Consider the following 27531-nt stretch of genomic DNA (forward strand, 5'->3'; position numbering starts at 1 on the left):
TGTCTTTCTCTGTGTCATTTTTTTTCTGATGGACTTGGCCGGGCCATGTAAAAACCCCAATCATTCAAAAGTACTGGAGAGTAGATAGTATTTACCTCAATAATGGTAGTTTCTTTTCGATTCTTTTTAACTCTCAATTCAGATGATGGTTCGAAACCAACACCCACTATGGAGACCCAGCCTGTTTTTGATGGGGAAGGTAAGAAAGTACCATGTCTCTCTTCCCACTTTGTCTTAATTTCTGTTTGCCCAGCAATTAATTATTTATTACAAACTTTTATTAATCACTGTTTTGTCCATTGTAACTTCCAAACTGATTATGTTATTTTATTTTTAAAAATGTTAAGTTTTTAGTCTTGCTGACATGATTCTATCTCTCTATATAAGGTACAAGTGGACAGTTGAAACTCTGAAATAGCCTAGGCATTTTGGGGATTGTAAGCAAATGTCCACATCTGTTTCTTTTTGTGTTTAATTTAACCTGAAACATTATCAAATAGAAGGATCATCTTCATTTTTGGACAATGAATTCCCAACATGATATCTTGTCCTATTTGCCTTTGATTTTTATATGTAACATGAGCCATACTTCCTAATCTTTCCAGAAACAGTGACATTTGACAGAACATTGAAGTAGTTATCCAGTAACTTGTTGTTTAATCAAGATTTCTGTTTAAGATTGGGTGGGGGAATATCTTTGAATGTATTGGTCCTTCATTGAAAACTTGTATTAGTATTGTTTATTTTAACTTAATGATCAAATATTAAAACACATGATCCAGCTTTATTGGGTGACTGACTTAACATGGACTAGAGCTACATGGCGAAAAATGAGATTATCATTTCACCATGTAAGGAATCTGCATCAAAGTTGCTTACCGCACAATTGTAGTCTACATTCATTAACATGTAGTGGCCCTTGGAAGGTAGTGACAGTGTAGAAGCAAGGCTACTACATGTTAATGAATACAGACTACAATTGTGCGGTAAGCAGGTTTGATGCAGATTCCTTACATGGTGAAATGATAATCATTCTGCATCTACCACATGTCTAGTGGTAGATGCAGAATAAAGACAAATTACCATGGTTTTAGTATGTAGAGAGATCTTGTAGCACCTTTGAGACTAACTGAAAGAAAGAGATTGGCAGCATGAGCTTTCATAGACTTCAGTTTACTACCTCAGATGCATTTGGTGGATGCCAGTTACAGACATATATGCTATTGGTATGTGAGGATGTCAGTATGTCTGTACCTGGTTTCCACTCCACCAAATGCATCTGAGGAAGTAGACTGAAGTCTATGAAAGCTCATGCTGCCAACCTCTTTCTTTCAGTTAGTCTCCAAGGTGCTACAAGATCTCTCTACATACTGATTCTACAGACTTTGAATTCTACCATTTTTTAAAGTTTCACTAGCTGAATTATTCAGACTTGTGACAGTATGCTTTCTTCTGGGGTTAAAGTAATTTATTTAAATTGTTTTGCTTTTAGTCACTGTAGCTGAGAGGTGAGAGTCATGCAGCTTTCTAGGAGATCTTGAACTGTATCTCCTCTCATCCTCTACTATTAGCTATGCTGGCCAGGGCCAATGGGAGTTGCAGACTGGAAGGCCACATGATTTCCATCCTGTTCTAGACTTTTGATATCTGTATTGTGAAAAAATAAAAAGTTCCAGTATTACAGAATTCCCTGGAAATACCTATTTGCTCAGGATGCAAATTCAAAACTTGCTGAGTTACATGACCATGATACATTTTTAGTCATTGTACCGAAAGTTACCTATTAAATAGGGACAGCTACATTTACTACCTCATTATCTTGGCTTGGGATTAACTGACTTTAAAACCTATCATGAAGTCTGTAGCTGAGTGGCTCCCCAAAAGAAAGCTTTCAGTATAAATTTTATGGTTGGGCATTTCAGTTCTTCTGAAGGGCTTCTAAGGTCAGGGGCTTCTAAGGTGACCTATTTTGCAAAAATAAGCTGTTCTTCAGTCAACCTATGGAAAGACAATTAATAGGTAGAATTGCTAAGCTAAACAAGTTCTGCAGTATCATAGATCTATACTATCATTATTATATGCAGCTTTATTATTATCCTATTTTGAGGGCCTTGTTTTTCTCAATTTAACGCCTACTGAACCCCAAGGCATTTGCAGTTAGCACAAATGCTTGAAAGATGGAACTGGAGTGGCTTGCTCCTGATTGCATGAGTATCAGTGTTGGGAAAGAATTCAAATTACTTGCTATATCCTGCGTTTAATAATTGCTCTCTGCTTTTAATATTTTAATAATTTGATAATCTGATGCCCTCCAGATGTGTTTGACAGCTCCCATCATCCCCATTCCTAGCCAGTATGGCATTAGCTGAAGAGGACCAGATTGGGAAACATTATTCTAAATTATATTTTACTTTTCATTCTACAGAACATAGTTTCAAAGAATTTTGTTATCAAGATTTTATTCTATTTCTTCCCTCAGTACTCTTATTTTTATACTTTTTTTTCCATATGTAAAGCACAGATTACATCATATGACATCTTTGGCTGATCTCTTTGGTATGGGATGTCTTTTCGCTTTGATGTTCAGCCAATGATAACTTTATTTAAAGTAAACATGTCTGAGATTATTTTGGTTTTAGTTTCATTTTACTTTTAAAGGGTCAGTTAGTATGAACTACTGTGGAAATGAATTGATCCAAAATTAATTCAGTGAATGCATGTGTATTTTCAGCTTAACAAAATGCCCAGTGACCCCTTGTTGACGGAAGTCATTGGACGATATATTTTTTTAAGTTTTTGCTTTTATTACCAAATTCTGAACCACATGATGTCAGAAGAGCCCCAGTGATTCAAACTTTGGGATATAGAAGTGGACATTTGAATTTCACTACATGTATTTCCATATAATGTGAAATTGGGTCATCTTTTGTATGCTTCTGTGGTGCTTTCAGTAGTGCCCTATTTCAGCATTTTAAAAAACAACTGCCATGATTGTGTAAAACATAGGTGTACATATGTGTACATACTTTTCTCCCTGAGAAGGCCTGTGAAAGATAGTCTTGAGAGTGGGTTGTCCTTGATTTCTCAGGCAGAAGTGGCAAGGTTAAATGATGAATGCTGGAGCAAAACAATTGCTCATGGGCCTCAATACAGTCTCAACATTTTCAGAACATTTATACCTTTTCCAACTACCTAGAAAAAGTGTTTTCATTCCTTTCTCTGCTCCTTTTCTCTTTTTCTATAATTCTGAGCAAGGAGCATACAAATCTGTAGAGGCAACAAAGAGAAGCTCTCAGTACAAATGGTCAGATTGCAAACTGCTCTGTTCAGTTTCTTTTTAAAAAATAATTTTTAAGATAGATATATAATAAATTATACACCTTAACATACAAACAGAGACTTTTACATATGCATATGTATACACAAATTATTAATGTTATTTCTTTCCTCCATTAAAGCATAAAAACTAAACATTTTATTGTTTAATCCACTTGCTTCTTAGCATTTTTGAATTTTTTCCTTTGTGGCCCCTTATCTTTGTATTTTGTAATTAATTCCTTTTTAATTTAGTTAGATTTTCCACCACTATTTAAATATGCAGTTTATTTTATTAATGATATCTTTACTCTATGTTTTATTCTCTCAATTTAACTTCTTTTTCAGTTTATTCACATCTTCTTTACTTCTCTTGCTGGACTTCTATCTACTTATCTTTCCAATAGTCACTTGTCAAATTCCAGTCTTCTTCTTCCCCTTTTTCCTTTGTCATATTATCCCCTCTGATTCTTCTTGATAATATCTCCAGTTCTTTCATTTCCATTATTTTCTCCAACAATTCTTCTACTTTTTGTATTTCCAATTTTTTGCATATAATATTCTAGCGGTTTGGTCATATATAGTATGTTTTTCCAAAATCTTTTTTTGTTGTTGTTTCTGTCCATCATATGTGTCATGTTCAAAAGGTAAAATTCTGGATCTGTCGGTAGTTTTATGCCTAATATTTCTGCCATAGTCTTTTGAATTCTTTTCCAGAATTTTCTTGCTACTTGACAGTTCCACCACATATGAAAGTAGCTACCCAGGTTGTCTTGACATTTCCATCATCTATACTCTTTATGCTGGTATACTTTTGATAATTTTGTTGGTGTTAGATGCCAGAAATACAGCATTTTGTAATAATTATCTTTTAAGTTTTGACAAAGTGTGAACTTTTGTGCTTTGTCCCAACCTTTCCCCCAGTTTTCCAATTTGACTTTATGCAGTTGTATGTTGTGAAACATATGTGCTCTGTTCAGTTTCTTGAGTGCACCCACAGCTTTGCCTGTACCCACTCCCCTGCAATGCACTTTTTAATGCTGCAGACATTAAAACAGTGTCCAGGTGCTTCAAAGGTTCATAAAATAGCCTCTTAGGTGACTTAGGAGTTTGGTTAACCATGCTTTGGCCTTCCTCTTAGAAAATTGGCAGGGAAGCAGAAACATCTGCTCAGATGACACTGGGAAAGTTCTTCCTCTGCTTTTAGGGAGTCAGGGCCACAGTGGACATTTCACCATCTTCTTCCCCCCTAATACTTTGCCCCACAGCAGACAATAATTATTACATCCATTGCCCCCACTATGTCTACTCTCGTGGGATACTGATAGCTATACCATTATATATTTCTTGAGCTCCATGCACTAGCCCTACTTCTTCTTTCCTGGTTAATGCTGTCTTCAGGGCCATAGGCCATAGCCTATTCCTTTTAAGAGTTTCTTCTACCAAAATGTTGTGCCTTAGTGGCCACCAAAATAGTGCACTACTTTAAAATTCTGGTTCTGTTATATCCAGGACTACAAAATGCAAGTGGACCATTAGCAACTCCACTCACCCACAGACACCACCAAGGATGTTTTATAACAGTGTGTGACACAATGTGGTGATCTATGGACTAGAGCTGGTCTGTAAGACATTGGTTGACAGTTTTCAGTGAGTTTCCCTGAAAGAATTTGTTTTGGCAAAGGAGTACCAGTCTCTGGTACATTGGCCAGACCCACACATCAGATAGCTTGAGAAATATTTTTGTATAGCACATTGTGAAGCTCGCTGTGGGTTATTTCCTAAGACTCTGGACTCAGACTTTCCCAAGTAAATATTGCTTGGGTGAAGATACCCCTGTAACTGCAAGAAATTCTTCAAAAAGGTCCGTCTGCCCATTCCTTCTGCCATAGATGAAAATAACACACTTTCTACTGATCTTGATACAGAGGCAGATATTGATCTGATCCTACATGAGTGAAGGAATAATAAAAATATATGCTATTTCATTCTGAGGATTTTCTTCCCTCATTTCAAAAGCCTTGGCGACATTAGGCCTTACCCCAGACCCACCTGCTGCCCACTCACCACCTTATTGCCATCTTCTTCAGTTTCTTTGAGATTTTTTTAATATTAAAACTCACCAGCTGCATTTTGCCCTTCTCATTTGCCCTTGAACCACTACTAAAAGGTGAACAAGTTGGTCCTGTTTAAGGGAAGTAAGATGTCAATACTACCTGGAAAATGTAGTCTCCCTCCATTCAGATAATGCAAAATCTAAAGATTTCTTTAGGGTAAAAACTTAAGAGCTGCCCTTTTGTCTGGCCCCCAAGTCCCCAAAGCGTGTGTTACTTCCTTAAAAGATCTTTGTGAAGAAAGAATCAAATATAACTGATTTGTTTGCAAGAGCTTCTCTGCCAACCTAGACAGCCAGAAGCTGTGCAGAGGCTTGCTTCAATTATACTGGTCCTCTGCTTTTGTTGATGATGTCCCCAGAGTTGCAGTTTCCTTCTCTGCCTGCTCTACAAATATAGCCAGGTAGACACACTATCCAGAGCTAATCTACCCATGGTTCCCTTCAAAGAACTCTACTCTTTAGCCATCATGCTCTCAAAAATACTGCATTGTTAAGACTGAAGACGAGAAATACTTTTGGTAACTGCTGTCAAGTTGACTTCCATTATTGGCAACACTTTGAATGAGAAACCTCCAAATCACAGTATCATCAACAGCCCTGCTCAGGTCTTGAAGACTCAGGACTGTCCACCTGTAATGGGTCTTCCTCATTTCCTACTGCCTTCTACTTTATCAAGTGTTATTGTCTTTTCTAGTAGTCATGTCGTCTCACGATGTCTTTAAAGCATGTCACTCTCTCTTTAGTCATCTTGGCTTCCATGGGGAGTTCAGGCTTGATTTGCTCTAGGGCATATTTATTGGTCTTTTTAGCAGTCCATGGTATCTGCAGAACTCATCCTCAGCATCACGTTTCAGATAAATAATTGTTTAAGGCTACATGGCTTGGGTCCTGACTACTTGCAGGAGAGCCTACTTCCATATAATCCTCCCTGCACACTTTGGTCCTCTGGGAAGAACCTGCTACAGCTCAAGAATACCAAACTTTCAGCAGTGACCCAGAGGACCTTCTCATCAATCGCTCTCAGGCTCTGGAATGACCTGCCAGATGAGATCCAACACATCACCACCTTGGAAGCCTTTTAAAAGGCTATTGACGGATCTCTTCTGGCAGGCCTTTCCAGATTAGAGTAGATTCCTTAGACTGCCTCCCCTTCTATCGATACCAATATTGAAATTGAGTGATACCATCATACCTGTCCTCCTCCCTCCTCTAGAGGAAAACTCATTTCTTGTGCTAACCTGCCTGCAATTTTAGTGTATTAGCATTGGAATTTGTTTTTTAAAAAATGTTGTTTAATCTCTCTTTATGGATTGATTAAGTTTTTATGAATGGGGGAGGGTTAGGATTTTGGGGTTTTTTAAATTGTAATTTTTAATTGTATGATGTTTCATTTTTATATTGCTGTAATCTGCTTTGATTCCTTTGCGAAAAAGCAGAATATAAATAAATACTATTATTATTACTATTAAGTCTTTGCTGTTTTCTGATTGTGTCATCTGTATATCTTACATTGTTAATGTTCCTTCCTCCAATTTTTATACCTTCTTCCTCCGAGTATAATCCTGCTTTACATATTATATGTTCAGTGTCCAAATTAAACAGATAGGTTGATAAAATGCAACCTTGCATGACCCCCTTGCTGCAGCAATTAGATCTCTCTTAGGTATAGGGGCAATAGACTGTGTATCACAGGGAGACCTGCTATATCAGACCTCACACCTTTAAAGAAATATGTAGTTTACACTCAAGGCAATACAGGGAACCTTCCACTAGAAAGTGACACCCCTTCATGTATCACCAAATGAAAAGAAAATATCAGGTGTTCAGTCACAATTCCTTTCCTTTCTTTCTACTGCTTTGGGTAGGAAGGTGTCAAAATCTACACAAGCACAATGGAGCAAGATTTACATAATCTTCGTATATGACTCTGTTGCGCAATAGCTCACTCCGGAAGGGTGGTGGTTTCTTCTGGCATAAGGCACTTTTTGGAATGATGTATGACATTGGGAAGGAACAGTAGAGAAAGCTGACAGGTCAGCTTTTTGTCATCACAAAGCCATGCCCTCCATTGTTGCAACACCCACAGCCATTTTACCCACATTGCCATCTGTGTCACCGCTACTGTCTGCACTGAACAGTCTTGTTCACAGGTGAACAGATCACAGTCTTACAGCTCTGATGTATTAATGTGCAATTTTTCACATGGGATTTTCTTACCTTTTCCTCTCCTTCAACATTGTTCTCTAGTGGGTTGCTCTTCAAAATGTGACCTATGCTTAGCTGCAGTTGGAACTCTGGTGAGCCCATGAGTGGTTGTTTTTATCCAGCGTTATTTACAAGATTAATGAATGCATGTGTCCTTGTAGCCTGATCAGATGTCTAAAGGAATGGACACAGTTGGTAAACTAGTTTTAGCTGTACAAATGTGCTCCTGACCACTGCTGAAACCTGGGCATCTAGGCTCAGAGCCTAGTCCAGGAGAACACTCAAGCTGCGAGCTTGAGATTTCCAGGGGAATATAAGCCCATCCAGCACAGGTGGAGTCCCTATTCCATGAACTGCCTTTTGACTGCCCAGGAACACCTCTGTCTTGTCTGGATTGAATTTCAACATGTTTACCCTCATTCAGTCCATTACTGACCGCAGATATTGTTTCAGTACTGAGACAACTTCATTGGAATCATTTGGAAAGGAGAGATAGATTTCCACATTGTTTCCGAGTTCTTCCCTCTTGATGAGAATCAAGTCCAAGATAGCTGATCTCCCTTGCACTTCTTTCACCTTCTGGAAAATAGGTAAAGAATTTGTTGGCCCTGCCATTCTTGGCAGAGTTTGACTTCCAACAGAGCCTCATAGTCACTTGCAATATGTTGAAGGCTATGTTTGGCAACATAATTTGTTCCCACATGAATTAGAAGAAAGGGTTTATGTTCAGTCAGCTTTAACAATTGACAGCATCTCTGTCACAGCTTCTTAGACCTTCACACCATAAAGACAACTTACCTCTTAAGTAAGACATCATGACAAATCTGCAAACTGTTACTTCTGTCTTCTCATTAGGGAGTCAGCTACAATCACCACATGTCTCCTTTTCCTCTGGGAACTAGCAGGAGTCCTTTCACCCACAGAACCTGCCAAAGCCTTATAGAAAGGTTTTTCCCTGGTGCTAATAGGGCAGAAAACTAAGTACCAGGCAGCCTCTCTAAGCTGGGTGTTTATATAGCCAGGGACCATTGCAGAAAATCTTTACTAGCAAGACTTCAGTATGCAGAAATACCTGGGATACTGACTGCCCTCTACATAGGAACCAGGCTTTAAGCCCTTGGGCTGCCTTGTGGATTTCATAGGTGCCCTTATTTGGGGCACTGTTAAATCAGAACTGGACTAAAAACGCACAGCTTTAAGCAATTAATTGACCAAACAAATATCCTAAGAGCCCTTGATCAGGTAGAAAAAGGAAGGCAAACTCTTGTTTGCGAGCTAAGGACACAAATGCTTGTTGTCTAAAATTACTCTAGTTCTTGTTTGGTATTGCTATAGGAGATTAAAAGGGAAACTGCTAAATGCCTCCTTTCCTGTCACCAGTGACTGGGATTCCACTTGCTATGGAACTTTACATCTTCATATTTGTAGAGGAGCTGAAACTTCTCTGAGAAAAGTTTATTAATGAAAAATGTCATTCTGTTTAATACATACATTAATTACATTAAGGTGTATGTCCTTGCTTTCCAGAAATCACAGCTCCCACACTTTGGATTAAGCACTTGGTCATCAAAGATTCCAAACTGAACAGCTCTAGTATGAAAAATTCAGGTAATGCACATTTTTTTTTAAAAAGTGGAAGAAATCTAAGCAAAACAGTCATACTTTTTTCCTTGTTGTCCTTTAGACTACTTTGCTGAAGATATTTTTCTATTAATTATTGCCATTGCTATTGAATTGAAGCAAGTGTCATAGTCAGGAAAACTGCTGGAACTGATCTACCCTGAACCCTAATTTTTGATAGAAATAAAATTAAACAAGCTTTTATTTCTCATTCTCTCTATATGTTTTCTATTATTAGCCTTCATGCACTGATTTAGTTGGGAGAGTTTTTTCATAAGCCCAGAAAGGCTGCCAGGATACCTGTGACAGAGAGTTGACTTGGAATAACTAAACTAAACATATACTGAGGAACTTAATTCTATACTCAATAAAAACTTCATTCATTATCAGATAATGTTTAATCCTTCAACATTCTTATGTGAATTCATTCCTGATTCTGCTGGTAGAGTTGTTCTTGGAAGTGAGACGAAGAGCAGCTCACAGTTCTAGGGGTTGAATTAAGAATAAAAACTTAGAAACTTTTGGGATACATTTTTTTTACTTCAGCAGAGAAGCTTTAGTTTCTTGTTAGGTTTAATCATATTTTTTCATGTCAAGCAAACTAGTTGGTTTTGTAGCTGTTAAGTAAACGCCTGCTTTTTGATCTTGCTTGCTTCTTGCATCTCTGGAGTTAAATGCTTCTTAATTTAAAGATATTTAGATTTATTTTGCTATTCTCTTTCATAGAGTTGTGAACATTTAAGCTGTAAAATACATTAATCCACATTTGCCATATTCTGAAAAGAAAATGAAAGTTTGCTTCCTGAATATATAATTACTGATCCTTCCCTTTGATATTGTAAATGGTGTCCCATAGCTTTGTACTGTGACATCCACCATTGCTACACTTGGTCAGGCTAGACTCAAATGTCACTGGATGAATCCTGTTTGTTTGCCAAGCAAGTTCTTCCAGTGTGTGCCTGACACTTCTGGAAAATGAACATTAGTGTCTGATTCTTCGTAGCAGCTTGCTGGCAGAATAGACCAACCCTAAAACTTAACATGTTGTTGGTGTCAGAATATAGGAGGGATCTTTCTGTTCTAGCGGACAGTTTATTACATTGCAAGGTTCTAGGGATGTTGAGTAATCACTGTGCCATCTTGTAGGTATCCCTTTCTCCCCTTTAAATCCATTATATGGGAAGTAAAATGTAAGAGTGGGAGCAGGGTGGAGTGGGGTGGAGGCTGATCATATGCAAATGGTGCATTTCTTTTGTTAGTTTCTTATTCCTGTGAATTAAGTGAGTTACTTTCTGGACAAACCCAGTTTAAAGGCAAAAATCTGAAAAAGTTGTGCTGTTCTGCAAGAAAAAAAAATCTCACCAGGGAAGCACATATTCGAGTGCTGCTTCACTGCAAGTCTTTAGGCTTTGACCAGATCCTTTGTACTATGAAATTATTTGGTTTTGGATAAAGAGATGTTCCAACTATGTAGTCATTCTACACTGTCAACCTTTTAAGAAAACCACAAGATGATGTAATGAGTGGATAAATGGAAATATAAACAGCTCTGGGAAAGCTAGCAGTTGAAGTCAAGTAAATACAGTGACTAGAGGTTTGTACATGACGTTATTTGAAAGGGGGAGTGAATAATCTATTCATCTATTGGCAGCTGAAAGCAGGTTTGTATGTATTTGTCTTTTTCAACAACAACATAATCATCCAAGTCTTATGTTTATTTTTAAAAGCTGTCTCTTGAGTATATGCCAACCATATACCACATGATTGTATTCTGTCCAGTCACTCAAAAATTTTCTAAGCACCTTCAGCAGGTAGATAACTTATAATGTGACCCAAGCACACATTCAAATATTATTTTTAGTACTGTACAGATGTTGCTTTACTCAGAATTCAGTTTAATAGCACCACTTGTAGACGTTCAAAACATCCAGCCACCTTGGGTCCTATTTGTTGTCACGTGTGTCTGTTTAAGAAAACTGAAGAAAGCTACGCAGGATGTTTGGGCTTAATTCTTTATGAGAATTTTGTAGCAGGAATGGTATTAGGATAGCCTTTCTCAACCTGGCACAACCTAGGTGTTGAACTACAGCTCCCAAAAGGGTTGGCAGGAGAAACTGTCCAAAATATCTGGATAGCACCAGGTTACAGAAAGGCCAAATTAAAGTATGTATTTATCTCTACCTTGTATTCAAGGATTTCATTTCCCCTGGTCCTTTTGAATTACTCCCCAACTGCGTTGTTCAACCAAACTCATGCCATCCATGAAGTTTGAATTAGAAAAGAAGAAGTGTATCATATAGCCAGTAGCATCCCTAGGGTTGGTGCCACCCAGTGCCAGATGCCTGGGGCTGCTGGCCACCCACCCAAATGTCCACCCAGGGCTACCAGAGGGGGTAGCTGGACAAATAAGGCACCAGGAAAGGCAGAAGGGGTGTGTGCGTGTGCACATGCCCCTCCTTTCCAGGCAGCCAAGGCAACTGGGAAGCCAAGCCAAGTAAACTGGGAAGGAAGGGTAAGCATGCACACATCCCTCTCTCCTTCCTTGTTGTCTTGGCTTGCTTGGCCCTGAGCGCCACGGCAGTGGGTAAGGAGAGTGGGGTGTGCACTCATTCCTCCTTCTCTGATACCTTGGCTTCCTTCAGGGCCATGGCAGCAGAGAAGAAGTGGTGGCCCCGCAGCAGCACTGCACCACCCTGTAGTGGGAGGATGGACCAAGTAGGTGTCACCCTTGCTCTGAGGTGTCACCCAGTGTGGTCTGCGCCCCACTCAGTGATGCCACTGAATATAGCCATTATCTCTTCAAACTCAGTGAGTGGAACTTCTTTATATTTTTTTTTTTTGTGGTACAGATGAAAGGAAAATATGACATTGGCTGTAGTGAATTATGATGATGTGAATTTCCTGGGAAGCCTAACAGAAACATTACAGGTTAATCTACAAGGTGAGGAGAGTTTAGAAAGCTGTGAGGTCTTCTCGGGGGGGGGGGGGGACCATTATAGTTAATTTGGAGACTCCAAGATTAAGGATTTAGGTCAAGGGAAGTAATAGTGTGATTCTGTTCTGCTTTGGTCAGACCTCACCTGGAATACTGTGTCCAGTTTTGGGCATCACAATTCAAAAATGATGTTGACAAGCTGGAACTTGCCCAGAGGAGGGCAGCCAAAATGGTGAAGGGTCTGGAAACCATGCCCTATGAAGGATGACTTAGACAGATGGGTACATTTAGCTTGGAAGAGAGAGCCCATTATCAGCTTTGGCTGATTCGCCAGCTACAACCCTTCCTGGAACAGGAAAACCTAGAAATGGTTATACATTCACTGGTAACCTCTCGTCTTGATTTGTGCAATGCGCTCTACATGGGGTAACCCTTATGCCATGTTTAGAAGCTGCAATTGGTCCAAAATATGGCAGCCAGATTGGTGACAGGGAGTTCCAAATTTGATTCTATTACACCTATCTTAAAATCCCTACACTGGCTGCCCATTAGTTTCTGGGCACAGGATAAGGTGTTGGTTATTACCTATAAAGTCCTACATGGCTTGGGCCCAGAGTACCTGAGGGAATGCCTCTTCCCATACAATCCTTCCCAACTCTCAGTTCTTCTGAGAAGAACTTACTGCAGTTAGAGAGAACTAGACTGAAGATGACTTCCCAGAGGAAGTTCTCTGTTGCCTCTCCAAAAATCTAGAATGACCTGCCGGATGAGATCCACCATATAACATCTTTGGAGGCCTTTACGAAGGCAATAAAAATGGATCTCTTCCGGCAGGCATTCCCAAACTGATCCCCTCAGAATTTTCACTGTCCATTTGTTTAGCTGTACCCATCAGACTTTGATCTCGATCTGTTTTATTAACCATTCTATTGGGATTTGTTTTTTAATGGTATTTTAGGGTGGGAGGGAGATAGGGGAACTAGGATCTAATATGTCCAGTTATGCTTTTATTTATTGATATTCATGCTTGATTTTAATGTTCTTGTTTGCTGTTACCCACCTTGATCCAATACAGGGAGATGCGGGATACTACTACTACTACTACTACTACTAATAATAATAATAATTACCTCACAGTGTGGTGAAGTCTCCTTCTTTGGAAGTTTTTAAACAGACGTTGGATGGCCATCTGCCAGGAGTGCTTTGATTGTGTATTCTTATACAGCAAGAGGTGGGACTGGATGGCCTTTGTGTTCTTTTCCAACTCTAAGGAATTTATCACACGGAGGCTCTTCTGTGTGCTAAACATCACACAAGTGCCCCCAAATGTCATGCAAGCGCCATGGGTGTGATCCCCTATGGTGCTATGGAAGTGGAATTGCGGCTGCCGCTCCGTTCCCATCATGCACTCGTAACTGGGGGAGCCTCCTTGAGCACTTTTCTTATTAATGATTTATCCTGTTAATAAGAAAAGCACTCCAGGAGGCTCCCCCGGTTACAAGTGCATGACGGGAACGGAGTGGGAGCCGCGATTCCACTTCCATAGCACCATGGAGGATCACACTCATGGCGCTTGCATGGCATTTGGGGGTGCTTGTGTGATTTTTATCACATGGAAGAGCCTCTGTGTGATAAACTCTTATGATTCTATGATTATAAGCAAGTACTGAAGAATGATGAAAAACCCACGTGAAGATGTCACTGTGTACCTTTAGAAGTTGTCAAAAAGCCATGTTTATGGTTTGTTTTATCTAGCAGTTTGCTGAACAAACTGTAGCTGTTCTTTTTAGATTAACTCTTCTAGTGGGACTGGTTAAAGGCTGAGGACTTGAAGTAACCTAATCATCTATGAAAGTAGAAGTCTTTGTGTTCTAATTCTTACAACATTGCTTGCTTTTCTTTCTGAGTAGTGGGATCAGCACCACAGGAAAGGACACATTGAAGCTTGCATTGGGGAGCCTTCTGGGGAGTCAGCACACCAAATGGCTACAAGGTTGTAAAGAGCTCTCAGACCTTTCAAAATATAGCACAACTAGGACATTGATGGAGTTCTATATAGCTTTTTTAAAAAATAAAGCAAATGAGATAATGCATAATGGAGCCTCAAGCCATTCGGATTGATCTCTTTCCTATCAAGAAGTTCATGTTGTATTCCTAGACCTCAAATATATTTCCTGTTAAAACAGTTTAACTTCTAGGGCTTGAAATGTGCACGTGGATAAGGCCACCTCTCCTCCACCCCACCCCTCAAAATAGAAAAAAAAGAGAAGGAATAAAATTTAGAAACATAACACAGTCAGTGAAATAAAAAAACAGGGAACTAATGGTAAAAGGACAGGAGTATTTTCAGTATAGCATATTTTAATAGCACTAATCTGATGATGTGAGTGTGTGCTGTTCTTTTTATTCCCCCTGCTTTTCTGAAAACCAAATTTAAGAAGTGCTGTGGCAAGTATGGGTGCTGCTTGTGTGGTGTTTATCTTTTTGATGGGTGGGGTTATTTTAACTTGTTCCTTTTCGGAGTAGGCATGTACATAACTCACAGGTGGGATTCTATTTTCCAAGCATTGGCTTTCTACAGAAAACCCATGCATCTATTTGAATTTTAGCTAATTCCAGTTGGGTTCCAATACCATCAGTTAAAAATTCCACATGATGCCTGTTTTATGCAAAGAGTCACTGGCTTTAGAATGTTCACATAAATACAGTATTCACATTTTTTTGCACATGCATGTTTTAATCTCAAGAATGATGAGACTAAGGGCCAGAACAGACGGCCCAAACACACCCACTTCAGAGCATCATTGGTGGATGGCATTTAGATGTTGCACATCATGATGATGTTGCCCAGAAGTTGGGTGGCCACCCAGATGTGGGCACCTTCAAGGCACTCTGGGGCATGGTGTTCATATGGGGCTGTAGCAGGGCTGCAAAAACCACCTTTTTGCTGGCCAAAAAAGGAGTGAATCTCTTCCACTAATTTTTCGGCTGGGTTGAAGGCAGTTTGGGGCCGTGGCATATGGTTGCCGCAGCCCTGATCCATCTCTAAAAGGGGTGGCTTCAAGCCGCCCTTTCAAGGCTGTCTGTTTCAGCCCTAAGTTTGGTGCAGATGGGTTGAGATGGACAAAATGGTGCTGCTTTCATACGTATATAAGGTTTGCAAGAAAGAATTACATATAGTGCAATGGAGAAATATTATATTACAAATATTCAGGTACTTTGAGCCATAGAGATTAAAAGCTTGCTGTTGAAAGGCTTCAGATTCCAGAAAATATAAACACAATTAGAATACATAATGATCATATATGTAAGCATTACTTGTAAGCAGATTTATTGCAAGCATAGGAGATTTTGGAATATATGCTAGAATTTTTATTGCAAGAGATGGAAAAACAGTATTTGAATCATTAAATTGGTGGCAAATCTAATTTTCAGTTAGAAGTGTTGTAGTTTATCATCAGTGACTGCAAGATTTAAGTTGATTTGTCTGAAGGCAGGTATGGTTGAAGTAAGGGAAGGAGTGATGGAAGGCCTAAGCCCTTCCAGACATCTAGCAAACAAAATAATGAATAATATGCCACTGGGAACCAGTTAATCTAACCTTATGAAAAGGTGCAAAGTATACAACTGGGAAAAATAACACCATATAATAATTCTCATGCAATCATAGGTGCTAAAACCATATGCAGCTAGACAAATAAATGAGGTTCACTCCTGCTGCCATGTGATAAATCATTCACAAAGAATCCAGTCTCTCCCCTGCCTCCAAAGAAAGAAAACAAATGACTCCAAGCACAAAGTCATAACAGCATCCCCCACAGCTGCTGTTAAAGCATGTAAGGGCAGGAGTGGGGGGAAGGACAGGAGGAAGAAGTACGGTGACTGGGCTGTCATGAAATATTAGAATGAAATGTCAAAGTACATCATTGGGAGTCTCTGGATTGCCACTGGGGTTAGGATAAAAATTAAAAGGGTCAAATTCCTTGGCCACTGTGGATAGTCTATTTCATTTAAGCTGTGGTATTGCTGCAAGAGAGGTTCTGGGGCTCAAGCCTGTATGGGAATAATACTCTCTAACCTGAGAACTTCTGTATTCTTCTGTACCTCAGATGTGTGAGTGGGCTGTGTATCCATAGGGTGCAACAAATGCAATGTTCCTTCCTGTGTGCAGAATATTAAGTTTTAGTGATGAGGCCTGGTTAAAGCTAAACTAGAAAGTAAATTTACATCTGTAAAGGGTGGCAGTGCTAAGAATACTTACCGAAAAGTGTTTCATATTGAAACACCTCAAAGAAACTTACATAATTAGCACCCACCTGGAGAAATCAAGTTCATTTCTGTTATCTGCCATGTGTACATGGATATATAATTTATGCAAACATAAAGCCATTTTGGAGGCAAGCATGGTTGAATGGAATACTGAATGGGAAAACTTTATGGTGCAATATTTGGTTACAGTTGGCATAGTGGTTTTAGTGTTGGACTATGACTTTGGAGACCAGGGTTTGATTCCCAGCTCAGCCATGAACCCCACAGGGTTTCCCCCCTGAGGCTGAGAGTGTGTAAGTTGCCCAAGGTCAGCTGGTGGGTTACATGGCTGTGCTGAGAACCACTGTGCCATACAATATATCATCATCCCTGCCTATGCCTTTTTACACTGCAGTCTCATTGAGTTAAATGAGTCCTGGTGACACAGTTGTTAAATGCCTGTACTGCAGCCACTCACTCACAAACCACAAGCTTGTGAGTTCAATACCAGCCAGGGGCTCAGGGTCAACTTAGCCTGGCATCTTTCCAAGGTCACTAAAATGAGTACCCAGCTTGTTGGGGGCAATTAACTTACACTTTGTAAACCGCTTAAGGAGTGCTTAAGTGCACTCATAGGCAGTATAAAAATGTACTTGCTATTGCTAAATAAGCAAGACATGTGCTCTAACATTGATACAGTGATTTACAGGTCACTCTTCTTAATAAACAATGGCAGAGACAATGAGCTTGCAATGTTTCAGTGTGCAGAAAAATGTTCAACATGTGCTCAGAGGCACTCAAAATATTTCTGATTAATAATTGTTCACTGTTGATTCACTGAGGGCTTGTCTACATGGGTGATTTAGCATACTGAAGGCCTGTCAGTCTTCATGTTTTTTTCGAGAGGGGGCAAGAACTGTTTATATTACAGCGGAAAGAATATTAAACTGTTTCTGCTGTGTTTTTGCTTTGACAGTACAGATCTCCATTGTTGAATGCCCAAGCCTTGCCATTTCACACCTGATAAACTGTTGTCAAAAAGAAATATTTTAATGCTTGAGGTAGAAAATTCAAATGATTTACACAAGGCGGTAAAAATAAACTAAGTAATACAGAAAGTGCTCTTTATTAGTGCCCTAAACATTGCCATTTGAAATGGGCTGCCTCACTCTAATGGGGATAGTAGTAGTTCACATTGCTTCATGATGTGTCCATCAGCAATCATGCAGTCATGAAGCCATCAAATATTTACTTTTCTTAAATTATGTGTGTGTCTGTGCCTTCGAGTTGCCTGTTGACCTATCGTGACCCCATGAATCTCATAGAGTTTTCTTACTCAAGGAATATACAGAGGTGGCTTTGCTAGTTTCTTTCTCTGTAATGTAACTTTACAGTAACTGGTATGTGTTGGTAGTCTCCCATCTAAATACTAACCAGGACTGACCCCGCTTAGCTTTCAAGAGCAGATGAGATCTGGTGCCTTTAGAGTATTTAAGCTTCTTCTTAAACTATGTTGTTTTTGTGTGTTTTCAAATCATTTCCAAATTATGGTGAATATGGTCATGGGGTTTTCTTGGCAAGATTTGTTCAGAGGCAGCTTGCCTTTGCTTTCCTCTGAGGTTGAGAGAATGTGACTTGCCCAAGCTCACTTGTGGGTTCTCATAGTTGAGTGGGAATTTGAACCCTCATCTGTAGAGTCATAGTCAAATCCTCTAACCACTGCACCACACTGACTCTCCCTTGTTGTTGTGTGCCGTTAAGTCTGGTTTATGGTAACCCTAAGGCAACCTTATCACAGAGTTGTTGTGAGGTCCCCCAGTGGATTTCCATGGCCAAGTGGGGAATTGAACACTGATCTCCAGATTTGTAGTCCAACACTCAATGCATCATGATGACTCTCAAACCATTAGTACTTCTAATTAAACATAATGGATGATCCTTTACTTCTCATTCCATTTCCCTCAGTGGTGTGAGAAGCCTGATTTGTCTGGACTATGACAGGATACTAAGAAATACTCAAGAAGGGTATGAATTTCTTGAGTATTTCTTCTTATGTCCAAGATGGCCTCTCATTCCCACCTTCGAGTTTAGTTTACTGAGCATCATCGCTTGTATCACATCACATTACCATCCCCTAAACAAGAGATCTGATTTCAGAGAAATTAAAAACATAATCTATTAACATATAAGTTAAAACCATGGATCCTTGCTAAAAATTACTCTCTGAAAGTCTCCATAAAAGATAAATCACTCCTTGTAAGAATAAATAAATTGGGAATGTGTTTGCATTAATTTTCTCCTGAATTTTAAAGAACCCCTTTTAACTATAATATTCTCTTGAACAGTGGTTCCCAACCTGTGGGTCGGGACCCCTTTGGGGGTTGAATGACCCTTTCATGGGGGTCGCCTAAGGCCATTGGAAAACAACCATTTAAATTAATTATGAAGTAGCAACAAAAATAATTTCATGGTTTTGGGTCACTACAACATGAGGAACTGTATTAAAGGGTCACGGCATTAGGAAGGTTGGGAACCACTGCTCTTGAATGACCCAGACAGGGCAGATTGATACTAAATAACTCCCAGACTGCTGAGTACACATGTATATGTCTCTATATTTGCAGTGGTTTTGATTCTAACCGGTGAGTAGAGTGTATCTGTCAATCATTAATGCATCCTTAAGGAAACATTATGTATATGCTTTATGCTCCAGGAGCCCAGGACACTATGAATATATCCCTGTGAATGAAATGACATATTTCTCAAAAAGATTTTTGTAGGAAAAACAAAATTCACAAATAAGTCATAAATACTGAGGCTCTGGCTTTATACATTAGTCTGTGGCTTTAAAGGGGCTGATTCAAAACATAGTTTAAAGAGTTGAAACAATACTGACCATAAAAACAGTTTGGTGTTTTTGGCTGAGTAGTTCTGTCAGTAAGGAGATTGCTGTTACCTTTTTTCTGCTACCTCTTTCTGGAAAATGCCATCAAGATTTTAATCTCTCCATAGATCTTCTTCCTTTTTTCAGCTGCAGCACTGGGTTGGCAGTATTGCTAGATTGCTTTCTTGAGGAATCCATTTTTATGAGCAGGACCCCAAATATAACTTGTGGCACTTGCCATTTTAATGATCAAGTATCTCACAAGCCCATTCTTCTCTGAACCCAGTTTGCCTTAACTATATAATTAAAAGAGAGTGGACAGTACAGGGAGGGGGAGAGAGAAGCCACTTTCCACTTACCTAGCACTGTGTGAATAATGCATTAATTAACTCTAAATGGGTTCATTGCAACTTACTCCAAATAATACTAAGTGTATATTAAACAATAGTATACAATAAAAATAAGTCCAGATTATAATGGGATAGGGGTTTACTGAAGAAAGTGCAGTCCCACCTACCAGATAGACTTCAAACACTCCTTCATAAGGACTGATGGGACAGAGGCATCTGCCTTTTGGTGTAAAAGGCATTAAGGTCTAAAAGGCCTTTCTGAAACAGATCAAATAGTATTACATACTTATATATAATACAATAGAACAGAAGTTTATCAAGAGAGGAGATAAGTTGCGGGACAGAGTTACAGAAAGGCTCCAGACACTTTCCTTCCATACAGATCCATGGAGGACATTCTGAAATTGTCTTTAGTTGCTTGGTCTCCTGTAAATCAGACAAATCAACCCCCTCCCACCTCCATTCCCTTCCAAGACTATCTTCTTTTCTATTCTTTTCCCCCTTAATGCTCAAACAGCTCCAGAATGCTACATCTCTCTCCCACTCTCCTATTTTCTCATGAAAACGACATAGATTATTTTAGAATCATAGAATCATAGAATCATAGAGTTGGAAGAGACCACAAGGGCCATCCAGTCCAACCCCCTGCCATGCAGGAAATCACAATCAAAGCATCCCCAACAGATGGCCATCCAGCCTCTGCTTGAAGACTGCCATGGAAGGAGACTCCACTACACTCTGAGGAAGTGTGTTCCACTGTCGAATAGCCCTTACTGTCAGGAAGTTCCTCCGAATGTTGAGGTGGAATCTTTTTTCCTGCAGTTTGCATCCATTGCTCCGGGTCCTAGTCTCTGGAGCAGCAGAAAACAAGCTTGCTCCCTCCTCAATATGACATCCCTTTAAATATTTGAACAGGGCTATCATATCACCTCTTAACCTTCTCTTCTCCAGGCTAAACATCCCCAGCTCCCTGAGTCGTTCCTCATAGGGCAAGGTTTCCAGACCTTTCACCATTTTAGTCGCCCTCCTTTGGACACGCTCCAGTTTCTCAATGTCCTTTTTGAATTGTGGTGCCCAGAACTGGACACAATATTCCAGGTGGGGCCTGAGCAGAGCAGAATATAGTGGCACTATGACTTCCCTTGATCTAGACACTATACTTCTATTGATGCAGCCTAAAATCGCATTGGCCTTATTAGCCAAGGTGTCACTTTTCCTCCAATTCTAATATTTCTTCCCAGCATGCAAGCTGACTTAGGGTACATCTACACTGTAGAAATAATGTAGTTTGACACTTTTAGCTGCCATGTGTCCATCCTAAAGAATCTTGGGATTTCCCATTTTATGAGGCTCCAGCACTTGGGCAGAGAAGGCTAAAAACTTTACATATCCTAGGACTCTATAGACTGGAGCTACAGCATTTAAAGTGGGGTCAAACTGCTTTATTTTTACAGTGTAGATATCGTCTTGGTAGTTTCCTTGTCTGATGCTTGTGTGAACTTTTTTTTTTATTAGGAAGTTAGGTTGGCCCCCACCTTTTCTGTTCTTCTTCCGCCAGCAGGCATAAACTCTTATTTTAACTGCCATTTTTGTATTAGTGTTTGTAATATGGATGTTTACCCAACTGCTTTTTAACTTCTGTGTTATCTTTTAAACTGTATATGGCTTTGACTTAAATAGTGAACCATCTTAATGTCCATACTGAGACAAAAGTGCGATATAAATTTATTAAATATTAAAATGATGGGAATGCTATGCATTTCAGCAGAGGAATCCACTCCTGCTTGTTGCATAGAGCAAATGAATGGAAAACCTGAGTGGCACTTCTTTCCTGGCATCTGAGTAAATGAATTACCCACTTCACCTTGACAGCAAAGGTGTAAATTGCTGTCAGACAGGGAGTTTGAGTAATTTGACAGCTTGTGATGTAATTTATTTGTTAGGATGCCCAGAGGCCTTTAAATGAGTGATGCTTCTTTTTGTAAAAGGGGCAAAAACAGTCAACCTAAAAAAAGAAAAAGAAAAAAACCTATCTGAGAAAGTAAAGTCATCTTAATATCAGCTTCAGCATGAATTTTTTAAAAACTTTTGCTCATTTATTTTTTTTTTTTTAAAAATCTCCTCCCTGCTTTGTTTGCAACCCTAAACATTCTAGTTGCGTGAAGTTAAGACTCATTGTTGAAGTTCAAGGATCATTTGTGTGGACATTTCTGTGGTAGCTTTGTTGTTGTTTTAAATATTTAGGCAATGGTTTCAACCTCCACAAGGAATTATTTCTGCATGTATTTTATTTTTATCTGTGAAACCCTACACAGCTGACATGCATTCCACAGGGGACCTTGGCACTTGTTCTAGGGTGCATTATCATTTCATGAGGATCCGCCAGGACTGTTTTGGTGACTGACTACATTTTCAAATAATTCCTTTTCTGTGGTTATTATTCATTACTTACACTTATATCCTGCTTTTCCTCTGATGAACTTAAACAATGTATGTGCCCCTCCTCACTTTATCCTGAAAACAGCCTTATGGTGATGGTTAGGTGGAAAGCAAGTGACTGGATTAAAGTCATCCAGTGATTTTCATGTCTTACTGGAGACTAGAAAATGGATTTCCACAAGTCCCAATATTCTGACCACCATACAACCCTGATTCAGTAATAATACTGAAAGCCTATTCACCTTAAATTATATTTTATTGAGGGGTACTTGATAAGATTCCAGGGAACACCATTATTCCATGGAAGACAGGTTGAAGAACACTGGGGTGAGATGCAAAGGCCTATTATCTCTGGATATGAGCAAATGATCAGTGTTAGTTAGCAAGTATTAGAAAGAATGGCTCATATGCTAAATTTTGTCTACATACATGAGCTGCAGGGGAGTAAATAAATACGTTTGTGGCTTCTGATTACAGGATCATACAGGGGAAGCAGACTGCCTTCCTCTATTTCTTTCAGAGTCTTCAGCAAGAAGACATAAACAGAAGGAAGACTAGAACTAGTTTGTTCTGCAAATGTGTATGCTGCTTCTCTTTTTAAAAAAAATCTTAAAATTGATTCATAAAAGTGATAAAAGTGTAAAATATATCATTTAAAACATATTATTTAAAAGCCAAGGTTGAGTGTGTGGTGCAGTTCACTGTAGTAGCAGTCAAATAAATGTCTGGGCAAACAAATAGGTTTTGAGTTGTCCTAAGAAGTACTTCATGGTAGGTGCCAACAAGAATTCAAAAAGAGAGTTGATTACAGTGAGCAGTATGAGGGAGAGGGGTTAGTTTTATGTCATGGATAATCTCTAGCTATCTTCTTTTCCAGAGAAAGTTAACTCATGTGACCAAGAAAGGCAAAGTGCTCTTGAAGAGGCCAGGCAGAACCCCCGAGAAGGGATTGTTATTCCTGAATGTGCTCCTGGAGGGTTATACAAGCCAGTGCAGTGTCATCAGTCCACTGGATATTGCTGGTGTGTTCTGGTAGACACAGGTCGTCCCCTACCTGGTACTTCCACTCGGTAAGAACCATATACTTTCCATTTTTCCTGCATGATAAAACAATGAAGTAGATTGTAACAAATGAGAGAAGGGACAAGCCTCAATATTTGATGGGTTACAACCAACCATATCTTCTTATCTCCCACCTACACATAATTTTCTTCTAGCATATGATGGTATTTTTCAACCAGCAAAATACAGAAATGCACCCATAGTAGAGAGGATCTCATGCCCTTTCTCTGAGAGATGAGGGATGTAGTAGTCTGTGGATTATTTAAATATTATGAATACTAAGGAACAGTGCATGTGTTCAGTGGCATCACTAGGGTTGGTGTAACACAGTGTGGTAACTCATGGTGTCAACCCCTCCCTCCCAACCTCCTCTCATGTTTCAGACAGCACTTGAGATGTGCGTTGTGGAGAATTTTTTAATTCACACAGGGCAGTGCCATGGCACCAAATTCTCTACATCTTCCCCTCTCTCAGTTGTTTAGAGCTGGCCATCCTTCTTGCTCTCTGTCAGTTGTTTAGAGATGGTCTTGGTGGAAAGACCTAGGTAAGCAGTTTTAGGGCCAAAGGAAACTCCTCTTCTGGCACAAGCAAGCCCATTACTTTTTCTGTCCTTACTTCCATCACTTGTGTTCATTTTTTTCCTGTTCCCACCCCTCTCACCTAGCCCCAGATATGTAATACTGGTAACAGAGAGGAACAGAAAAATAAATACTGCTGGTAATAATGTTCCACTGCTGGCACTGTGTGTTTTGTACTAGCACTAAGGCTGGGCTAAAATATTTGGCCAAGCTTAGTTTAAAATGTTTGATGCTGGGGATGTAAGGACATCTCAAAGGCTGAATGTTCAAGTATGTGGAATATTTACCTTTATTGAAGTGTTCTGAGGACCCCCTTATTTAATACGTTTAATAAACCAAACTGCAGCTTGACTGAGTCTGGCTGTTGAAGACTTCAAATTTAACTGTGGAATTTATGCTATATGATGATGTCACATCATTCTCAAGGGCTAGTGTGAGAACCCTTGAAAGCAACATATGAACAATGAGCTGTCTTTTAATCTCGTTTTCTTCTAGGTATGAGACCCCTGTGTGTGAAAGTGATGCCAGATCAAGGAGCCCAGAAATTGATGACCCATTCAAAGACAGAGAACTTCCAGGTTAGAATGGAGGAGAACTGTGTCCTGTTCCATCTGCGTAGCTTAATCTTGCAGTAAAAACTATTATGGGATGGTAATTCAGAGTTTACAAGGGACAATTAATCAGTGGACTTCAGAGCTGGGTTTTATAAGCCCTGCTCATGCTCCCCCCCCCCCCGCCCCATTCTACTCCTTGGTGATTCTATAACATTTATGGGAAGAGATAATTTCCAGACACATATGTCAAATTTGTGGTTTGAACAGATAAGAGAACCACTTATTTTCTTGTTGTATGGCTTTCCATTGCCTCCCATTTTTCTGCTATGCCTCCTATGCCTACAAGGAATTCTTGTGGGAATGATACAAACATGTAGATGATACCCAGTGAAGCTGCCTGGCTGCTTAAAGATTATCTGCACTATACTAACTTACTGTTGAATAATCAATGGAAGGTTTAACACCCTGCTGACTTGAAACATAAGCATTAAACAGTCTGGTAATTATTTTTTTCAGCCTCTATCCCACATTCCAGGCCTCTACAGATTTGTAAAGTGGTTAATTAATGCTGATGTCAGCAGAAGCAGTGTTTGTATAAATCCAGTTGTTCTTCTTTAAAGAAAAATAAACACATTTTAAACTATATTTTAACTAATCCATATGAACTAAAATCTGTATTAATTCAAACTTCTCTATTATGTTGATCATGCATGATTGAACTCCTGTGACCTTGAGACCTTTGCTGTATTTGTCTTCCATTTTGCCTTGAAGAACCTTTTATCTTTGTGTTTACATTTACAGTGCAGAATTTGCAGTATGCATCTCTACATCTGTTTTCATTGGAGTGGAAATTTATTTGTGTAGACTTGCAAATGTTGCCTTTTTTTTTTACCTTGGCTGAAACTGTACAGGATGTGTACACCATGGATAAAAGTGCTGGTAGGAAGGGGGGGAGTCAGGTGGGGTCTAGTTCATCTGCGGATGTGCGGAAACAACAGTCATCTGAATTATACCCAAACAAAATGTGGCAATTCAGTAGACCATAAACATGGCTCAGAAAGAAAAGGAACTGCTTATGTGTGCCATTTGTTCAAATTAAACTTCTTTCCCCCTCTTTCAGGCTGTCCAGAAGGGAAAAAAGTGGAATTTATTACCAGTTTACTGGATGCTCTCACCACAGACATGGTACAGGCCATTAACTCTGCAGCACCTGCTGGAGGTGGGAGGTGAGTTTAAAAGTCATTCAGGCTGAACAGAATCAAGACGGGCAAAAGTCTGTATATGTATCTAGTTTTTATTTTGAACAGTGGATAATCCCAGTACAGTTATGCATATGGAAAATTTATCCTCTAAATTCTGTCATAGGAAAGCCAAATAGTCACACTAATTCATGCTTCCAAGTACCTGAAAACTTTCATGCCCCATTTGTGTTGTGAAATAGATCAGCATGTGCTGTTTCAGGACCAAAGTAGGACAGGCATATGTGTTTTATATTGGTTTTGTTTGTTTATTCAACTTGTGAATAGTCCTGTAGTTAAAACATGCAAGGCAAACTGTTGTTGTTGTGGTTGTGTATTCAAGTCATTTCCAAATTAGGGCGACTCCAAGGCAAGCTGAGCCTGAGATTTTCTTGGTGAGATATGTTCAGAGGGGATTTGCCATTGCATTCCTCTGAAGCTAAGAGAGTGTGACATGCCCAAGGTCAGCCAGTGGGATTCCATGACCAAGCAGGGATTTGAATCCTTGTCTCTCAGAGTCTGGGACCAGCACTCACACCGTACTGGATCTCTTCTTCCATTTTTTTTGTTATGGTTGTGGTGGTGTGCCTTCAAGTCATTTTTGACGTACAGTGCCTAAGAGACACTTATCATGGGATTTTACTCAGCAGGATTTCTTTACCATTGTCTTCCTCTGAGGCTGGGAGAGTGTGACTTGCCCAAGGTCACCCACTGGTTTTCCATGGCTGAGCGGGAATTTGAATCATGAATCATGGTCTCCCAGAGTCCTAGTCCAACACTCAAACCACTACACCACACTGACACAGCCTCTGATGGTGAGCTCACATATCAAAACCTTCAGAAACTGAGGCTAATGCATTATCTGATTGGGGATGGTTATACTTTCACTTCCAAGTAAGTAAGCCAAAGTATGGTTTAGGGTCTCTCTCTCTCTCTCTCTCTCTCTCTCTCTCTCTCTCTCTCTCTGTGAGTGTTTGTGTGTGTTTATAGGGTTTTTTTTTTTTTTTTGGAACTTTCCAATTTGGGAAAGGTAGTGAAGCTAATTAGTGGAGAGAAAGGAACCAGCCAGCACAGTGGTAGTGGCCTGGCACATATCGCAGCAAGCACGATCTTCAGTAAGGATCTCTTCTCCATTCTCAAACTGCCTAGAGAATATAAGATGGTTTATATCTACAATAAAAACCACACACCCCTGGTTGCTCACCACTTGCCTGAGGTCACATTAAGGGACAGTCAGGGACAGTGCATCCATCCATACAGCTTGTTTTCCTCTGAACACTTGATTATTACTCAACACTTGATACAGCAGAACATGTGAACTGCTTTTCATTGATAAAAGAGCTGTCTATGGCATTTAGTTTGTAATGGCTTATTTACTCTAACAGAATGCCAATTAATGTTGGAGGCACTGGGTAAGTATTTATGAACAGTCCTAAACTTTGCGGGTCTTGCTAGCATATATTAGCATATCTTGAAAAGTGAAAAATTTGGGGCATGGGGAGGGATAAGTAATATGACCTTGAGTTTCTCTCAAGGCAAATATATTCTGAGGGTGGTATTTGATATATTATTTTATGCAGTGTTGACATCTTCAGTGATTTCTATCTGATTCCTGACTTATTAAACACATTGGTTGCTGAATATCTGCTAATGGAATGTTTTGCATTCCACTGATACACCAGAGTGTTCAGTATGTAAAACTAATAAGACTTTATGTGAGATTCTAAATACTATTTTAGATTTAAGAAAAAATGAGCCAAACTGCAGGTTTTTCCCCCCTGGGAATTCCTTTCTGAGTTATCTTGGAGAGTGGGTTGCAGTCTGACCACTGCCCAGGAGAGGAAAGGACAGGTGATGCCACATCAGTAAAAAGGATTAGCTCCCCTTCTAGTTCTTTTATTGCAACTTCCCTGTTTGCCTTACCCAGGAGAACTCCTACAGGCCTCCCCTAAAACAAGCAGACTTCTTGTCATTCTTACTTCCTTAA

The 27531-nt window shown here is 39.5% G+C and overlaps 1 protein-coding gene across 1 annotated transcript in view; it reads left to right on the forward strand.

Annotated features, from left to right (window-relative positions):
* Positions 1–27531, forward strand: part of LOC149314710 (SPARC-related modular calcium-binding protein 1-like) — a 117277-nt gene that overhangs the window by 69692 nt on the left and 20054 nt on the right. Inside the window, exons 6-10 of the mRNA XM_089523136.1 lie at positions 143–199; positions 9164–9244; positions 22990–23182; positions 24248–24330; positions 25427–25532. Coding sequence (XP_089379262.1) covers positions 143–199; positions 9164–9244; positions 22990–23182; positions 24248–24330; positions 25427–25532 — 520 coding nt within the window. The remainder of the gene's footprint in view (positions 1–142; positions 200–9163; positions 9245–22989; positions 23183–24247; positions 24331–25426; positions 25533–27531) is intronic.

This window comes from Sceloporus occidentalis, unplaced genomic scaffold (genome assembly GCF_023333645.1).
Source record: "Sceloporus occidentalis isolate IW3139 unplaced genomic scaffold, rSceOcc1.0.p SCAF_4, whole genome shotgun sequence".
NCBI classification, from domain to species: domain Eukaryota; kingdom Metazoa; phylum Chordata; class Lepidosauria; order Squamata; family Phrynosomatidae; genus Sceloporus; species Sceloporus occidentalis.